Source organism: Microcaecilia unicolor, chromosome 11, assembly GCF_901765095.1.
Source record: "Microcaecilia unicolor chromosome 11, aMicUni1.1, whole genome shotgun sequence".
Lineage (NCBI taxonomy): Eukaryota > Metazoa > Chordata > Amphibia > Gymnophiona > Siphonopidae > Microcaecilia > Microcaecilia unicolor.
Genome location: NC_044041.1, coordinates 48,392,679 through 48,406,162, shown reverse-complemented (window position 1 = coordinate 48,406,162; position 13,484 = coordinate 48,392,679). Strand labels below are relative to the sequence as shown.

The 13,484-nt window shown below is 41.7% G+C and overlaps 1 protein-coding gene across 3 annotated transcripts in view; it reads right to left on the bottom strand.

Moving 5' to 3' along the window:
- Positions 1–13,484, bottom strand: part of ADGRD1 (adhesion G protein-coupled receptor D1) — a 428,743-nt gene that overhangs the window by 331,930 nt on the left and 83,329 nt on the right. For all 3 annotated transcript variants that reach the window (XM_030219508.1, XM_030219506.1, XM_030219507.1), the window contains 4 exons: positions 12,950–13,009; positions 6,742–6,862; positions 4,858–4,965; positions 201–276 (listed from right to left, as the gene is read on the bottom strand). In XM_030219508.1, coding sequence (XP_030075368.1) covers positions 201–276; positions 4,858–4,965; positions 6,742–6,862; positions 12,950–13,009 — 365 coding nt within the window. The remainder of the gene's footprint in view (positions 1–200; positions 277–4,857; positions 4,966–6,741; positions 6,863–12,949; positions 13,010–13,484) is intronic.

Here is a 13,484-nt window from a genome sequence, read left to right as displayed (position 1 = left end):
AGCTAGGCATTGAATGTATGATTTCAAATATCATAAGCAAAAGAGAATATACTTTAGCTAAAACTAGAATCAGTCAATAGGAATATTCACATATTCATCAATTGTTAGCAAAAGCTTTCTGTAACACTCTCATGTATTTTCTTGCAATGTAAGTAAGGCAGCCAAAGAAACAATCTTGTCTGTACCTTTATAATACTTACTTAGTGTCTTCTGGCTTAATGTTCCTGTAATACATGTGCATAGTATGATAAAGCAGCCCCACAATGGTAGTCTGAGCTGTGAAAGAGTTAACAGAAGTTGTTACTCTTCAGACAGATAGCTATACACCTCATGCATTTCTCACCTATCAAGGAAAGGACATGTTAATTAAGAAACTTCATTCCTGAGAAGTTTCAAGTCTCTGCTCTAATGGGTGTTTACTTGCTCAGAGAAGGTAGAGAGCCACTGTCAAAGATAACTGCTATGAATCCAGCCTGGAATTTATCATGGAAAATATGATGACTGCTGGTGGACAAAACACCATATTAAGGGATCAATATTTCAAGTGATCTAAACAGCCAGAAATGGTTCCTGGCCAGTTAAATCACCTGTTTGAGGCTAACTGGTCATTATCAGTGGCACTTAACCAGTTAGGGCTAGATTCTGTATATGGCGCCTGAAAAATCTGTGCAGAAAAAAGTTATACCTAGATGTGGAGCGTCTGTTTACGCTTTCCAAAAATACTAGGACTAGGGGGCATGCGATGAAGCTGCAGTGTGGTAAATTTAAAACGAATCGGAGGAATGTTTTCTTCACTCAACGCGTAAGCTCTGGAATTCTCTGCCGGAAAAGGTGGTTAAGGCGGTTAACTGAGCGGACTTCAAAAAAGGGTTGGACGGCTTCCTGGAGAAAAAAGCCATAGAATGCTATTGAATGGACGAGGGAATACAGTATTTCTAGGATGGGCGGGACAAATTGCTTGTTCTTTTCGCCGCTCTCGGTGGACCGCTCGATGGACCCTTGGTCTGTCTCAGCATGGCAATGCTTATGTACTTATGTATTCTATGAAGTACACTTAAATTTTATGGAATAGACCAGTGGTTTCCAAACCTGATCCTGGAAGCTCTCCAGCCAGTCAGGTTTTCATGAATTTTACGCATGAATTTTAAAAAAGGGGGCATGGGCAGAATGGGGGCTTTCCTAGCATTTACATGCATTGTAATAGAATAACGGGGATATGCGCCTAATTTAGGCGTGTACATATGTACACGTTTCAGTTAGTGCCAATTGTCATGCATAAAGTTAGGTGTGAGTCCGGGGCATAAGTGTGATTCTATAAACCACTCCTAACTTTAAGCGCAGCTTATACAATAGCGCTTTTTTGGCACTGATTCTTTTATGTGCCATATAAAGAATCTAGGGCCCCTTTTACCAAGCTGTGGCAAAAGTGGGGCCGGTGCTGGCATCGGCGCGTGCTTTATACACGCGCTGAGGCCCCCTTTTACTGCAGCGGGTAAAAGGGAAGTCTCACTTTCCCACAGGAAATGGCCATGCGGCAAGTAAAGCACTTGCCAGGCAGCCATTTCAGAGGGGAGCCCTTACTGTCACCCATTGAGGTGGCGGTAAGGTCTCCCGTATTAACTCGATGGTAACTGGGCAGCACATGCCACTGCCCGATTACTGCCGGATACACTCCGGCACTACAAAAATAAACACATTTTTGTAGCGCAGGAAATGATGGTGCGCTAGGAGTGGGAAGTACCTGGCTGCTGCAGCAGTCCAGCAGTACTTCCTGTATAGTGAGCGGTAAGCCCTCTTTGGGCTTGCTGCCACTTAGTAAAAGGAGGCCTTAGCCCTGAATGTGGTCATGCAGTAGCCTGTTTCCATACATTAACCATACATTAAAGACTGGATTCAGTATATAGTGCTGAAAAATTGGCACAAAAAAAAAATTGGATCTGAATATTATTCTATAAAAGGCGCTCTGGGATGGGCACCTTTTATAGAATAGCACATAGCGCTAGAATCCATACCCAACTTTGGGCATGAGTATTTACCCCAACTCAAACCAGGTGTAAATCCTGGCACATAAGTTGGGCGTGGATCCCCCAAATTCTATAACACTGCACACTTTTTAAGGAAACACCCCCTGATCCACCATGTCCCTCCCATTATTATGCCCCCTTTTCAGATCCATGCAGAAACATGGATGGTGTATTCTATAACAGGGTGCATAAGTGTATTTTCCCACCATTTTACTGTTTTTGGGCAGTTTCTGTGCCTTGCTTCTGTTACAATGCTTTTCCACACCGAAATAGCGCATAACGCTAGGCATAACGCTTAACACCCTTTAGTAGAAGGGCTCCATAGTGTGTGAAATTAGGCATCTCCTTAGAAAATTATTCTCACAATGTATGTAGGAAATATGTAGGATCCATAGGATCTCACAATGTATATAGGATCTATAGAGAAAAACCATAAAATCATTTATCCGTGCAAATCCATACATCCCATCCAAAACAGCTCTAGAGAACCTTATAAAAATCCGTTGAAGATATGAGACCAACAAATCTTCAGCGGATTTAAATACTGTTCCTGTGATACTGTGGGTGAGGGTTGAGCGTGGGCCTTCGCAATAACATGGCGAGACAAGGTTGTAAACATAAAATAAGTGCTTTATTAAACTTCAGTTTGAGGCCTGTTACTTTACAGGCCCCAGAACAAAGGTAAAGTCTCTTTACTTCAGAGAACAAAGTCTTAACCAGGGCCATGGCTGACAGGGCCCAAAACACAGTCCAAAGCTTGTGACTGCCACACCCCAAACACAGTCTGTAAGTTTCTGCTCTCTTTCACTCTCTCTCTCTCTGGGTTTACAAGTCTTCAGATCAAAAGTTGGCTTCACTCAGCCAGGTCACAGTAGCTAGACATATGTCATAAAGGTGCTTCAGTTCTTCTTTCCTTGGTCCTCCTTAACCCCATTTTGGTCCTGGCCCCTGCCTTTTATACTTCCTGGTTCCTGTCCTTTCAACCAAAGAAACCCACCCCAAAGGGGTGTAGGTACACTGGTTCCTACGTAAAAGGTTGCAGAAGCAAGAAGTAGGAAAGGTAGGCTTTTCTAAAAACCGGAGGAGACGTCTATAAAGAAACAATTCTTTATTGCAAGCGAAGTGACAACGACTCAACACAGCTGTGTTTCGGCGCTAGCTCGCACCTTCTTCAGGAGTCTTATGGTGTATAGCTGATTGTGTAAAGTCGATAGTTTGTTACAAAAAAACTTTCATATAAGGTATAAACTTCCACTGTCAGAACAGAGAAGAGCACCGTAGTGTAGCAATATCGACTTTACACAATCAGCTATACACCATAAGACTCCTAAAGAAGGCACGAGCTAGCGCCGAAACATAGCTGTGTTGAGTCGTTGTCACTTCGCTTGCAATAAAGAATTGTTTCTTTATAGACGTCTCCTCCAGTTTTTAGAAGAGCCTACCTTTCCTACTTCTTGCTCCTGTCCTTTTGACTCCATCTCTCTCGTATCACTTCCTCTCTCGTATCACTTCCTCCCTGGGTGGGACTAGTGGTTTTAAGAAGGCTCAGATTACCTGAGGGACTATCTTTAAGGGTGAGGGGCAATGTTCTATAAACCTCCTCACAGTTCCCTAGAGCTGTTTTGGATGGGATGTATGGCTTAAGCTGTATTGGGGGTTGGGGGTGATGGAGGGGGTCAGGGAGAGTTCTGTTCCAATTTTGTTACAACTTTGCTGGCATTCTTTGGATGGTTTTAGCGTTACATGGAGGACAGTGGTTTTGTTTTGTGTGGTGCAATGATATGTACCTTTTTCAGCTGTCTGTGAGTTGTGCATTTGCCAATAAAAATTTATAATACAAAAAAAAAATCATATATCTGTGTGTGTCATAATTAAAGATCTAGGAAATGAAGTGGAGATTAGCATATCTTGGGTTTAAAGACAACCATTTATCTGTGAATTATTTTTGGTCTTGAGGCAACAGGTACCTCAGACACAACACTGCTTTTTGGCTTCAGTTATTTTTTTTTAATGTATGTTTTATAGCTGTTGATTCTGGACTCCTTCAGAGAATGCTGAGACCAATACCACTGAAACAGAACAAAGAATGAGCCACTGCTTTCAAAAGGGATTCATGCGTTTGTTGTCTCAAAGATGGGTTTTGATAGATATGCAGATATTTGAGCCACCTCAAATTAAAATATAAAGGCCTGCAGCCCACAGAAATACCCCAGTGTTCCTGAAGCCATCTATAGGCCTTCCTATTCTCCCCTTTGAAATCAAGCACTGAAAATGTTGAAGTGACTGGAAAGCCTTCATAGAAGCCTTTCATGTGATGGAATCTAGTTGGATTCAGTCCAGACTGTGGTACCTCCAATGGGTTTCTTCCCCTTCAGTGTATAATTATTCTCTTTAGTACAATGCTACATGAAGGAAGGGGCCAAGCACTGCAATAAATAACTCTTTCTCATGCTATTTTTGGCTGCTTATCTTAATGATCTTGGCACTGTAGACTTTCAAATCACAGTCGCAAGCTTGAGGTCATTGGAAGTTTGAGGTAACAGAGCTCTCTCCTAATAAATCAGACCTTTGAATGCATGCTGTCATAGTTATTGGACAGCTGTATAATTAAACTTCTATAGTAATAAAATGCTGTTAGGGCTCAATTCACACAAATTCAGAAAACCTGGTGGCAAAAAAGTTTTCTGCAATATCATTTCGGTGACACATCACATCCTATGAATAAAAATAGACTGTCTTGAGACCTTCAGGTCAAATGCAGGATGATTGCAGTATATGCTTTTAGAGACAATATTTTTAAAGGCACTTTGCAACTTGCATTGGCTTTACTTACATTTGCTATGAAAAGCTTCCCTAGGAACAGAAATATAACTTTGTCCTTGAGAAGGAAACCGATAATGGGGTAAAATTGCTGACTGAGGAACTTTGGCCATTGAGTAATCTGCATAACAAAAATAAACAAACAGAACGTGAAATTCAGAATCGTTACCGGTAGATAACCCTAATCTTACAGCTGAAGTCATTTTTCATCAGTTGCTTCCAGTTTATTTCCATTTTTCATATAAATTGGCTGATACAGAACATAATTCTAGAAAACAAAGTGAAATCCCATGGTATCTGGCTGCCAATTGCAAACACAACTCGAGAAAGCACAGTGGATGGGCAGCCAGATAATTTTTGTGTCAAGTTCTTCCAGGTTCTTTTTTATTACTCCAGAATGAACGTCATTACAAGTGTGAACTCTTCTTAAAGAGGACACACTCATTAAAAAGTGTGTACTATTCCCTGGATTCTATATATGGTGCTAGTCAAAGATGCACGTGCAAATTAATTGCAATAAATTGATGTTAATCAATTATTGCAGTTAATTGGCATTAGTGAATATTTGCATGTGCATCTTCCTGGGCGCTGTTCTATAACCCCATGTGCCTAAATCCCCTAACACGCATCTCAAAAAAGGGAAGAGGCGGGGGCATTCTACAAATTGCATGTGGAGTTACAAAATAGCGCCATTCCTGTGCTCAAATGCCAAGAGTTGGAAGCCAGCATTTACACAAGATTTCAGCTGGTGTTAATACCAACGTCCAAATTTGGATGCGGGAATGGGCTGTAAGCACTGTTCTATAAAGAGTGCTCAACTTGGACTGCCCTTTATAGAATAGGGCTCCACACCAATTTTTCTAGCACCCAAATTTGGGGGCCACTTACTGAATCTGGTCCTATGTACAGAGTGCGCACTTTTTCCTGATAGTGTGCACATGCACCAACCAGACATAAATGCACTATCAGAAAAGAGTGTGCTCTCTTTGCACATAGTGTGAGCCCTTTATGAAGAGTGCACACTATTATTGATGAACTACTTTCATCGCAAATGACAGCCTATCCCTAGTGAATACCTGCAACTATTCAGGTCCTCAAATTATTTTCAAATAGACATGTATAATATTTATTCTGCATAGCCTACAGTTAGTTGGACCAAATTTTTTTGTTTTATAAGTGATCCTATGTAGAAAGGTGGGAGCAAAGTCATAATAATTAATTAAGATAAAATCAGGTTTTTTTTTTGTTACATTTGTACCCTGTGCTTTCCCACTCATGGCAGGCTCAATGCGGCTTACATGGGGCAATGAAGGGTTAAGTGACTTGCCCAGAGTCACAAGGAGCTGCCTGTGTCTGAAGTGGGAATTGAACTCAGGTCCCCAGGACCAAAGTCCACCATTCTAACCACTAGGCCACTCTTCCACTAATTAATGCACCTAGCTTTATGGTCACATAAATAATCCAAGAATGTTGTTGGCAGTTGATTGTCTATAGGCAGAAAAGCCGTTTAAAGAGAAGACCTTGCTTTTTAAGTATTCAAAACATGAGTGGGACAGCATAAAGACATTAATAAACAAACTTTGAAGTAAATACAATAAGAATCACTGTGGTTTAGCAGGTTCTATGTATTGTTTTATTTGGCATTTAATAAATTGTTATTCCACCATGACAGGAGATCACAAGAGAAAGGTACTTGGTGAGTTGATTACTAGTTGCCAGCATAATTTTATAATTCTTTTTGACCTTTGCTGACTATGCATGTGCCCTAGAGAATGATATTCCACTTACCAAAAATACACCCTAAAAATACGTCTTTCTTATGACTTGACTTATAATAGAAAGGGATAGGTGGATGCCAACAGACTGTACAGTAGGAAGTGCTAACATTAAAACTCACCAGCCACCAATGACTGGCCCTCAATGCCAGTTACAGACATAGCCTTTTCTTGTAGATTGGATGCAATGTGCATCAAGACCATGTCCACCGTTTCGATTAAACTACCAACCAGTGGATCTGTCTAGGAAAATCAGAACAAAGAGTGGAAGAGGAAGTGAGAACTTCAATGTACAGAAAAGAGTTACGACTACTGATGGAAGATGCATTTCTGATTATAGCTAGGCCGTGAAAAGGAGTTGCACGATGGCATTGGTAGACTTGGTCAATGTCATGTCCAAGTTATTCTTGCCAAAAGTGGCCAATCATATTTGATTTACAAGACACAACTGTTGTCACTAGAAGACCTCAGGCATGCTCAATGGGGCAATTCTATAATGGAGCACCTTCATGTAGGTGCCCCAAAGTCATATGGTGAAATCTATTCTATAATGGCACTTCGATGTCGAGGTTCCGCTATAGAACACTAGTGTAACCTAGTAATGGCACACCTGACATTTATGCACTACAGTTACACGGAGGTTTAATAGGACAAGAGACAGTATAACATCAAAAAGTTGAAGCCAATTTCCCCCAGCACCCACCATATTGGTGAACCCCCCCCCCAAAAAAACCCTCAAAAACTCCCCCAAACTCCCTTCCTAACAGAAACAATGCAAAACCAAGGCGGTTTAATTTAAAAAAAATATAAACCTCACAAGTTTGCTATTGTTTTTCAATAGCATCTGTGAATGTTTGGGGCCACTCATTATGGCAGCAAGCTTCAGCCCACATAATGGGCCAGATAGGCTCATGCCATTTCCTGTCTTATTAAACCTCCTTATCAGTTACACTAGCTATAGAGGAGGCATAGCTACAGGCACCTAAATTTGGCAGGTACATGTGTAACTTACAGCATTCCATGAATTTTTTAAAAATCATCTTTATTGAGTCATTCAGAACATAGAGAAATAAACAACAGAGCAATATTTTTAACATGATATTCAACCCCTTCCCTACCTGCCAAGACAGACTCATTACCCTACCCCCTTTCTGTCTTGCCCTATCTAGACCTGGTATATCCAAGTCTAGTTCTCATAAGCAGGACAGGTGCAGCCATAATACAGTCAACAATTCGGCATTCTATAAATTAATTGTGTAAGTGGGATCCCCACCTGTGACTCACCCGTGCTCTAGCCCTGGGTACACCCCTCTTGCATTTACACACTATTAGGTGGAATATTGGCATTTACACAAGTGTGTGCACACACATGTGAACTTCAATGTCCTATCCGTATTCTGTACATTTACATGCATATCGTGCAAAAATGTAAGAACCCTGCTATAGAGTTACCCTTTATATGTTATGCTATTAAAGTAAAACCTTTTCAATTACACCAAAATTGAAATAGCAGCAAATAATATGCATGACAAAAATGAAATTACCACAAGGGCCACATGGTAGCCATGCAGTAACTCCATTTTGGCGCCCATTGGGCGCACATAGACGCTTACACAGTTTAGCAAAAGGGCCCCTATATGTTAACCATCTCTCTGACCTCATGTACAACTTTCTTTCAATTAGTCGCCTTACTTTCTAACTCCTCTTACTCTCTTACCTATCTATATGTTCCATCTTTGCTTGTAACCTACACTATCAATTAAGATGTTCTATTATGTATTGTGTTGACATTGTAAGTAGTATACGATGTCATACTTTGTATTGTTATTTGAATATTTTTACTGCTGTAATTGTCTGTTACTCGTGTTTGATTTATTCTTACTGTACACCACCTTGAGTGAATTCCTTCAAAAAGGCAGTAAATAAATCCTAATAAATAAATATTAACATGAGTACAATATTCATTTTCAATAAATATTGAAAATATTTGTCTAGGGTAAGTTTAATGGCTTTTGAAAGAGTGCATTACCATGGTGTGGGAAGTGGCTTGGGGGCCTTTTACTAAGATGTGCTGAGGTTTTGCATTTACAGTGTATTAAAAGGAAAAAGTAACACACGGTAAGTGCAAATTCTGTGTGGTAAACACAGGGAGTGTGCCCAGCATCTGCTCTGCATTTACCACACAAGGCAGAGCACATGGCACCAAATTATATGCCTTGCCAGATAGCACACATTATATGGCACTGCAGATTAAACAGTGCAGTCCTTGCTAAAATAAATAAATAATACTAAAGAAATATGCCATGATGGTGCCCCCCCCCCCCCACACACACACATTCCACCTCTCCCCCACATACATCCGATACCCCCCATGCCACCCCATCCGATCCCCCCATTCAATTTTCCACCCTGACATACCCCTGATCCAGTTCTCTGAGCCACCCCAAAACTGTCAATTACATTTCTCAAACTCCTCCCCAATGGAATACCCATCGGATCTCCCTAACCCCTCAATCAGCAACATTCAATAAGCCCCTCCACTGACCCAAAGCCTCATCCCTATTTCACCATTCAAACTCCTCTCCATCCTCCCTGGCCCTCCTTGGCTCCCCCATCACCCCTGGACTTTACTCGGAGGTGATGGTTAGTGGTACAGTAGGCCAGGGTGGGAGTGGTCCCCTCAACTCCCACTCATCGGCTTCAGCTCATCAAAAGGTCATCACGGTCCCTAGCAGTAGCTTTGAAATACTCCTTATATATAAGACTGATCCTTAGTAGTAGTATCACAAAACTACCATTAGGAGTCATGGCAACCAGTTTGTGAGCTGGAAACAGATGGGCAGAAGCTGAGGGGCATCGCTCCCACTCGAGCCCACTGTACCACCAATGATCTCATCTGGGTAAAGCCCAAGGGTGATGGAGGAACCAGGGTCCTGGGGAGGGTGGGGGAAGGGTTTTGATGGCCACATGTGAGGGAGGCTTTGAGTCGGGGTGGATACTATTGAATGTTACTGATCGAGGCTGTCAGGGGAATCAGAGGGGTATGCCATCAGTGGTTAAGGAATGCAATTAGAGTGGAGTTGGAGGATGAAATTGGATATCAGGAGGGGATTGGATGGTAGGAGAGTCAGGAGACTTTGTTGAAAGGGCTGTGGTTGCACTTATTGCTTCCTCTTGAGCGAGATAGCTGTCACAAACAGTCATATGCTGTCACATCCACTAACCACTTTAAGCAGCTAGCTCAGATTTGTGCCACACTGACAGTTTGAGCATGGGTGCAGTAACTTTCATGCTATCTTCTTAACACAGCTTAGTAACAGGGCCCCTTGATTTAATGTTTAATCCTATATTTTATTTGTTAGTCTGAACAAAATACTTTCTGTGAGAACCATGCCAGAAGATTTTAGGTATGCTAAATGAAGTTACTCTATGCTATTTAAATGCAATCCCCAAAATTCTATAACTTGTGCACGCTAATTTGGCTACATGGCCAAATTGCGCGCACAATTTAATTAACAAACCAATCAGCACCAATAATTGGTACTTAACAATCAATTAGCAGCACTAATTGGCTTTAATTAGAATGTGCATGTATAACTTTCTAGGCATATTCTACAATGCGGTGCATGTAAATTCTAATGTGCACAGTTGAAAAGGGGGTATGGCCATGGGCATGGAATGGGTGGGTTGTGGGCATTTCAAAAAACTATGCGCATTATTATGGAATATACCTGAACTGCGCCTAACATAGGCACAGGTATTTAGGTCAAGGTTTTACGTGGCTTAAATAGGTGCACCTAAATTTTAGTCACAAGAACAGTGCATGAGCATATTCTATAAACTATGCCTAGCTTTAGGCATAGTTTAGAGAATCACACTAACCGTGTGGTTTTTCAGCACCGAGTTTTAAGGCGCCATTTATAGAATTTGGCCCAATGGCTATAAAGATCTATCTCACCTTTAGAAACACATGGGGGAAGGGCCTTATAGTAACTGGTAACCTTACTTTCTAATTCTTCCTACTATCTTACTCATCAATATGTTACAACTTTGCCTTACCCCTCACTACCAATTATAATGTTCTAGTACATGTGGAGGGGCATAATCGAACAGAAACGCCTATCTCCATGGGCGTTTATCTCCGAGAACGGGTCCATGAAGGGGCGGGCCGAACTGTATTTTCGAAAAAATGGACGTTTTTGAGCTGGGCGTTTGTTTTTTTTAGCGATAATGGAAACTAAAAACGCCCAGCTCAAAAACGCCCTAATCCGAGCCATTTGGTCGTGGGAGGGGCCAGGATTTGTAGTACACTGGCCCCCCTGGTATGCCAGGACACCAACTGGGCACCTTAGGTCAGTGCGGTGGACTTCAGAAAAAGCTCCCACATGCATAGCTCCCTTACCACGGGTGCTGAGCTCCCAACCTCCCTCCCCCAAAACCCACTACCCACAAATGTACAACACTACCATAGCTCTTAGGGGTGAAGGGGGCACCTACATGTGGGTACAGTGGGTTTTGGAGGCCTCCCATTTACCAGCACAAGTGTTACAGGTGGGGGGGGGATGGACCTGGGGCCACCAGGCTGAAGTGCACTGCGGTACCCACTAAAAGTGCTCCAGGGACCTGCATACACGCAGGCCTCTAGGACTGGTTGCTGCTATATAACATTGGCACACCAGTTGACACCTGAAGACTAATCTCTCCGAAAACGTCCTTTATTGGAATAACCGCGTTTACTCACAGTTAACTGCAGATCAGAGGTTGTGCCCCACTGGCAACGAGTCTCCCTGGTACTAAGATTAGCAGTAGGTCAGAGCTGGCAGAATGCTGTACAATGCCCTCTTTCAGCCACATTCAAGGGAAGAACTTAAGTTGTCTAACGTGGCTAACACAGGAAAGGGAACTAAAACTGGCTTACAAAAATGGCCACTACCGCATGGACTACAACAGGAAACACAACAGGGCACACTCTGACCTAGTAGGCAGGGGAAAAAGCACCATGGGAGAAGAGCCTACCAACTACCAACATCGTGAAACTGTAACACAAGCTAATGAAATCACGGAGCCCAATACCCTACACCCACCACAATGCAATGCTGATGTGACCCTGTAGTGCACCCGAGAGCCACATCTGACCCAGGGAAAGGCTGTGACAGGATCAAACACATTCTGCTGTCATGGAGGTGGGTACGGCATTTGAGGCTGGCATACAGGCTGGAAAAAAGTTTTTAAAGTGGGGATTTTTTGGTGGGAGGGGGTTAGTGACCACTGGGGGAGTCCGGGGAGGTCATCCCCGATTCCCTCCAGTGGTCATCTGGACAGTTGGAGCACTTTTTTGGGACGTTCGTGAAAAAAAAGGGTCCAAAAAAGTGACCCAAAATCGTGGTAAAAACGCCTTTTTTTCAATTATCAGCTAAAGACGCCCATCTCTCCTCGGCTGATAACCACACCCCAGTTCCGCCTCCACCACGCCTCCGACACGCCCCCGTCAACTTTATTCGTTTCCGCGACGGAGTGCAGTTGGAAACGACCAAAATCAGCTTTCGATTATACCCATTTGGGCGCCTTTGCGAGACAAACGTCTATCTCCTGATTTAGGTCGCTCTATAGGCGTTTTTCTCTTTCGAAAATAAGCTGGATAGTGTTGTCATTGCAAGTAGTATACCATTGTAATCTTTCTAATATTTGCCACGTGGTTTTTATCACTGGTCCTATATTTACTATCAATGTATTATCTCGAGGCCAGGTCTCTTATGTCAGTTGGAAAAAAACTCCCATTTGGAGAAAAACCACTGACTCCTGCCCCCGAAATACAGCTACTTTCAGTAAACAGCTTGAGCGCACTTATGAAAATATTGTGCAAATTGCGTTCTGGATAGAACATCCAAGCTGGGAAGTGTTGAGGTCCATTTAATAAAATTAACAAATAATAATCAGCTGTGGATGTTTGGAGCAGAATATTTTGAAATACCACGTGGTAAATATTAGAAAGATTACAATAGGAAACCAGTGGTCCCTATTTTGAATATTAAGTAGTATACCATGCCATACTTTGAATTGTTGTTCGAATATTTTTACTGCTCTAATTGCCTCCTGCTCATGTTTGATCTATTCTTACAGTACACCGCCTTGAGTGAATTCCTTCGAAAAGGCGGTAAATAAATCCTAATAAATAAAATAAATAAATAAATAACATTAACACATGTTATCTGCCACAGGACCCATTTTATTCCTATTGGCCCTGCTGCAGATAAACATGTGCCAATCATTAGTAAAAGACCCTCATGTTATCTGGATTACATTTTCAAACGTTTAACTTATTTGCCTTACCTGAGAGATGTCTGCCCAGCTGGGTATTGAAATAATTTCTCCCACAATTTTCAAGAAAGCCTACAGATAAATGAATGCATTATTGAAAGTATCTCATCATTCATTTCAACAGTAAAGGCTGAGCTAAAACAATGACAGAGAGTGAACTGAAGATATATTTCCAACAGGCGATTATCAGTTGTCTGTTCTTTGTGAAAGGAATATTCACATTCATTTACTCCTGCCACCAATGTATTGATCAGTGTCTCTGAGATAGATCAATGGATACTTTTTCCCTAATTCTGCTATATACATACATATAAAAAAAACACATGCAAGAGGGTAATTTCATAGCCGGATAACTGTAAACATATATCTGTTTGCCTAATTTAATCATAAAGCATAACCTTCTGTTCAATCATCTCAGGTTATTTATTACCTACATTGTACCTATTCATTTTAAGTCATTGCAATGGCATTAGATGAAGTGTTATACAAACTGTTACATATCTAAACATGTACCATTTCATTAATGTTTGTTATGTAAGCCGCATTG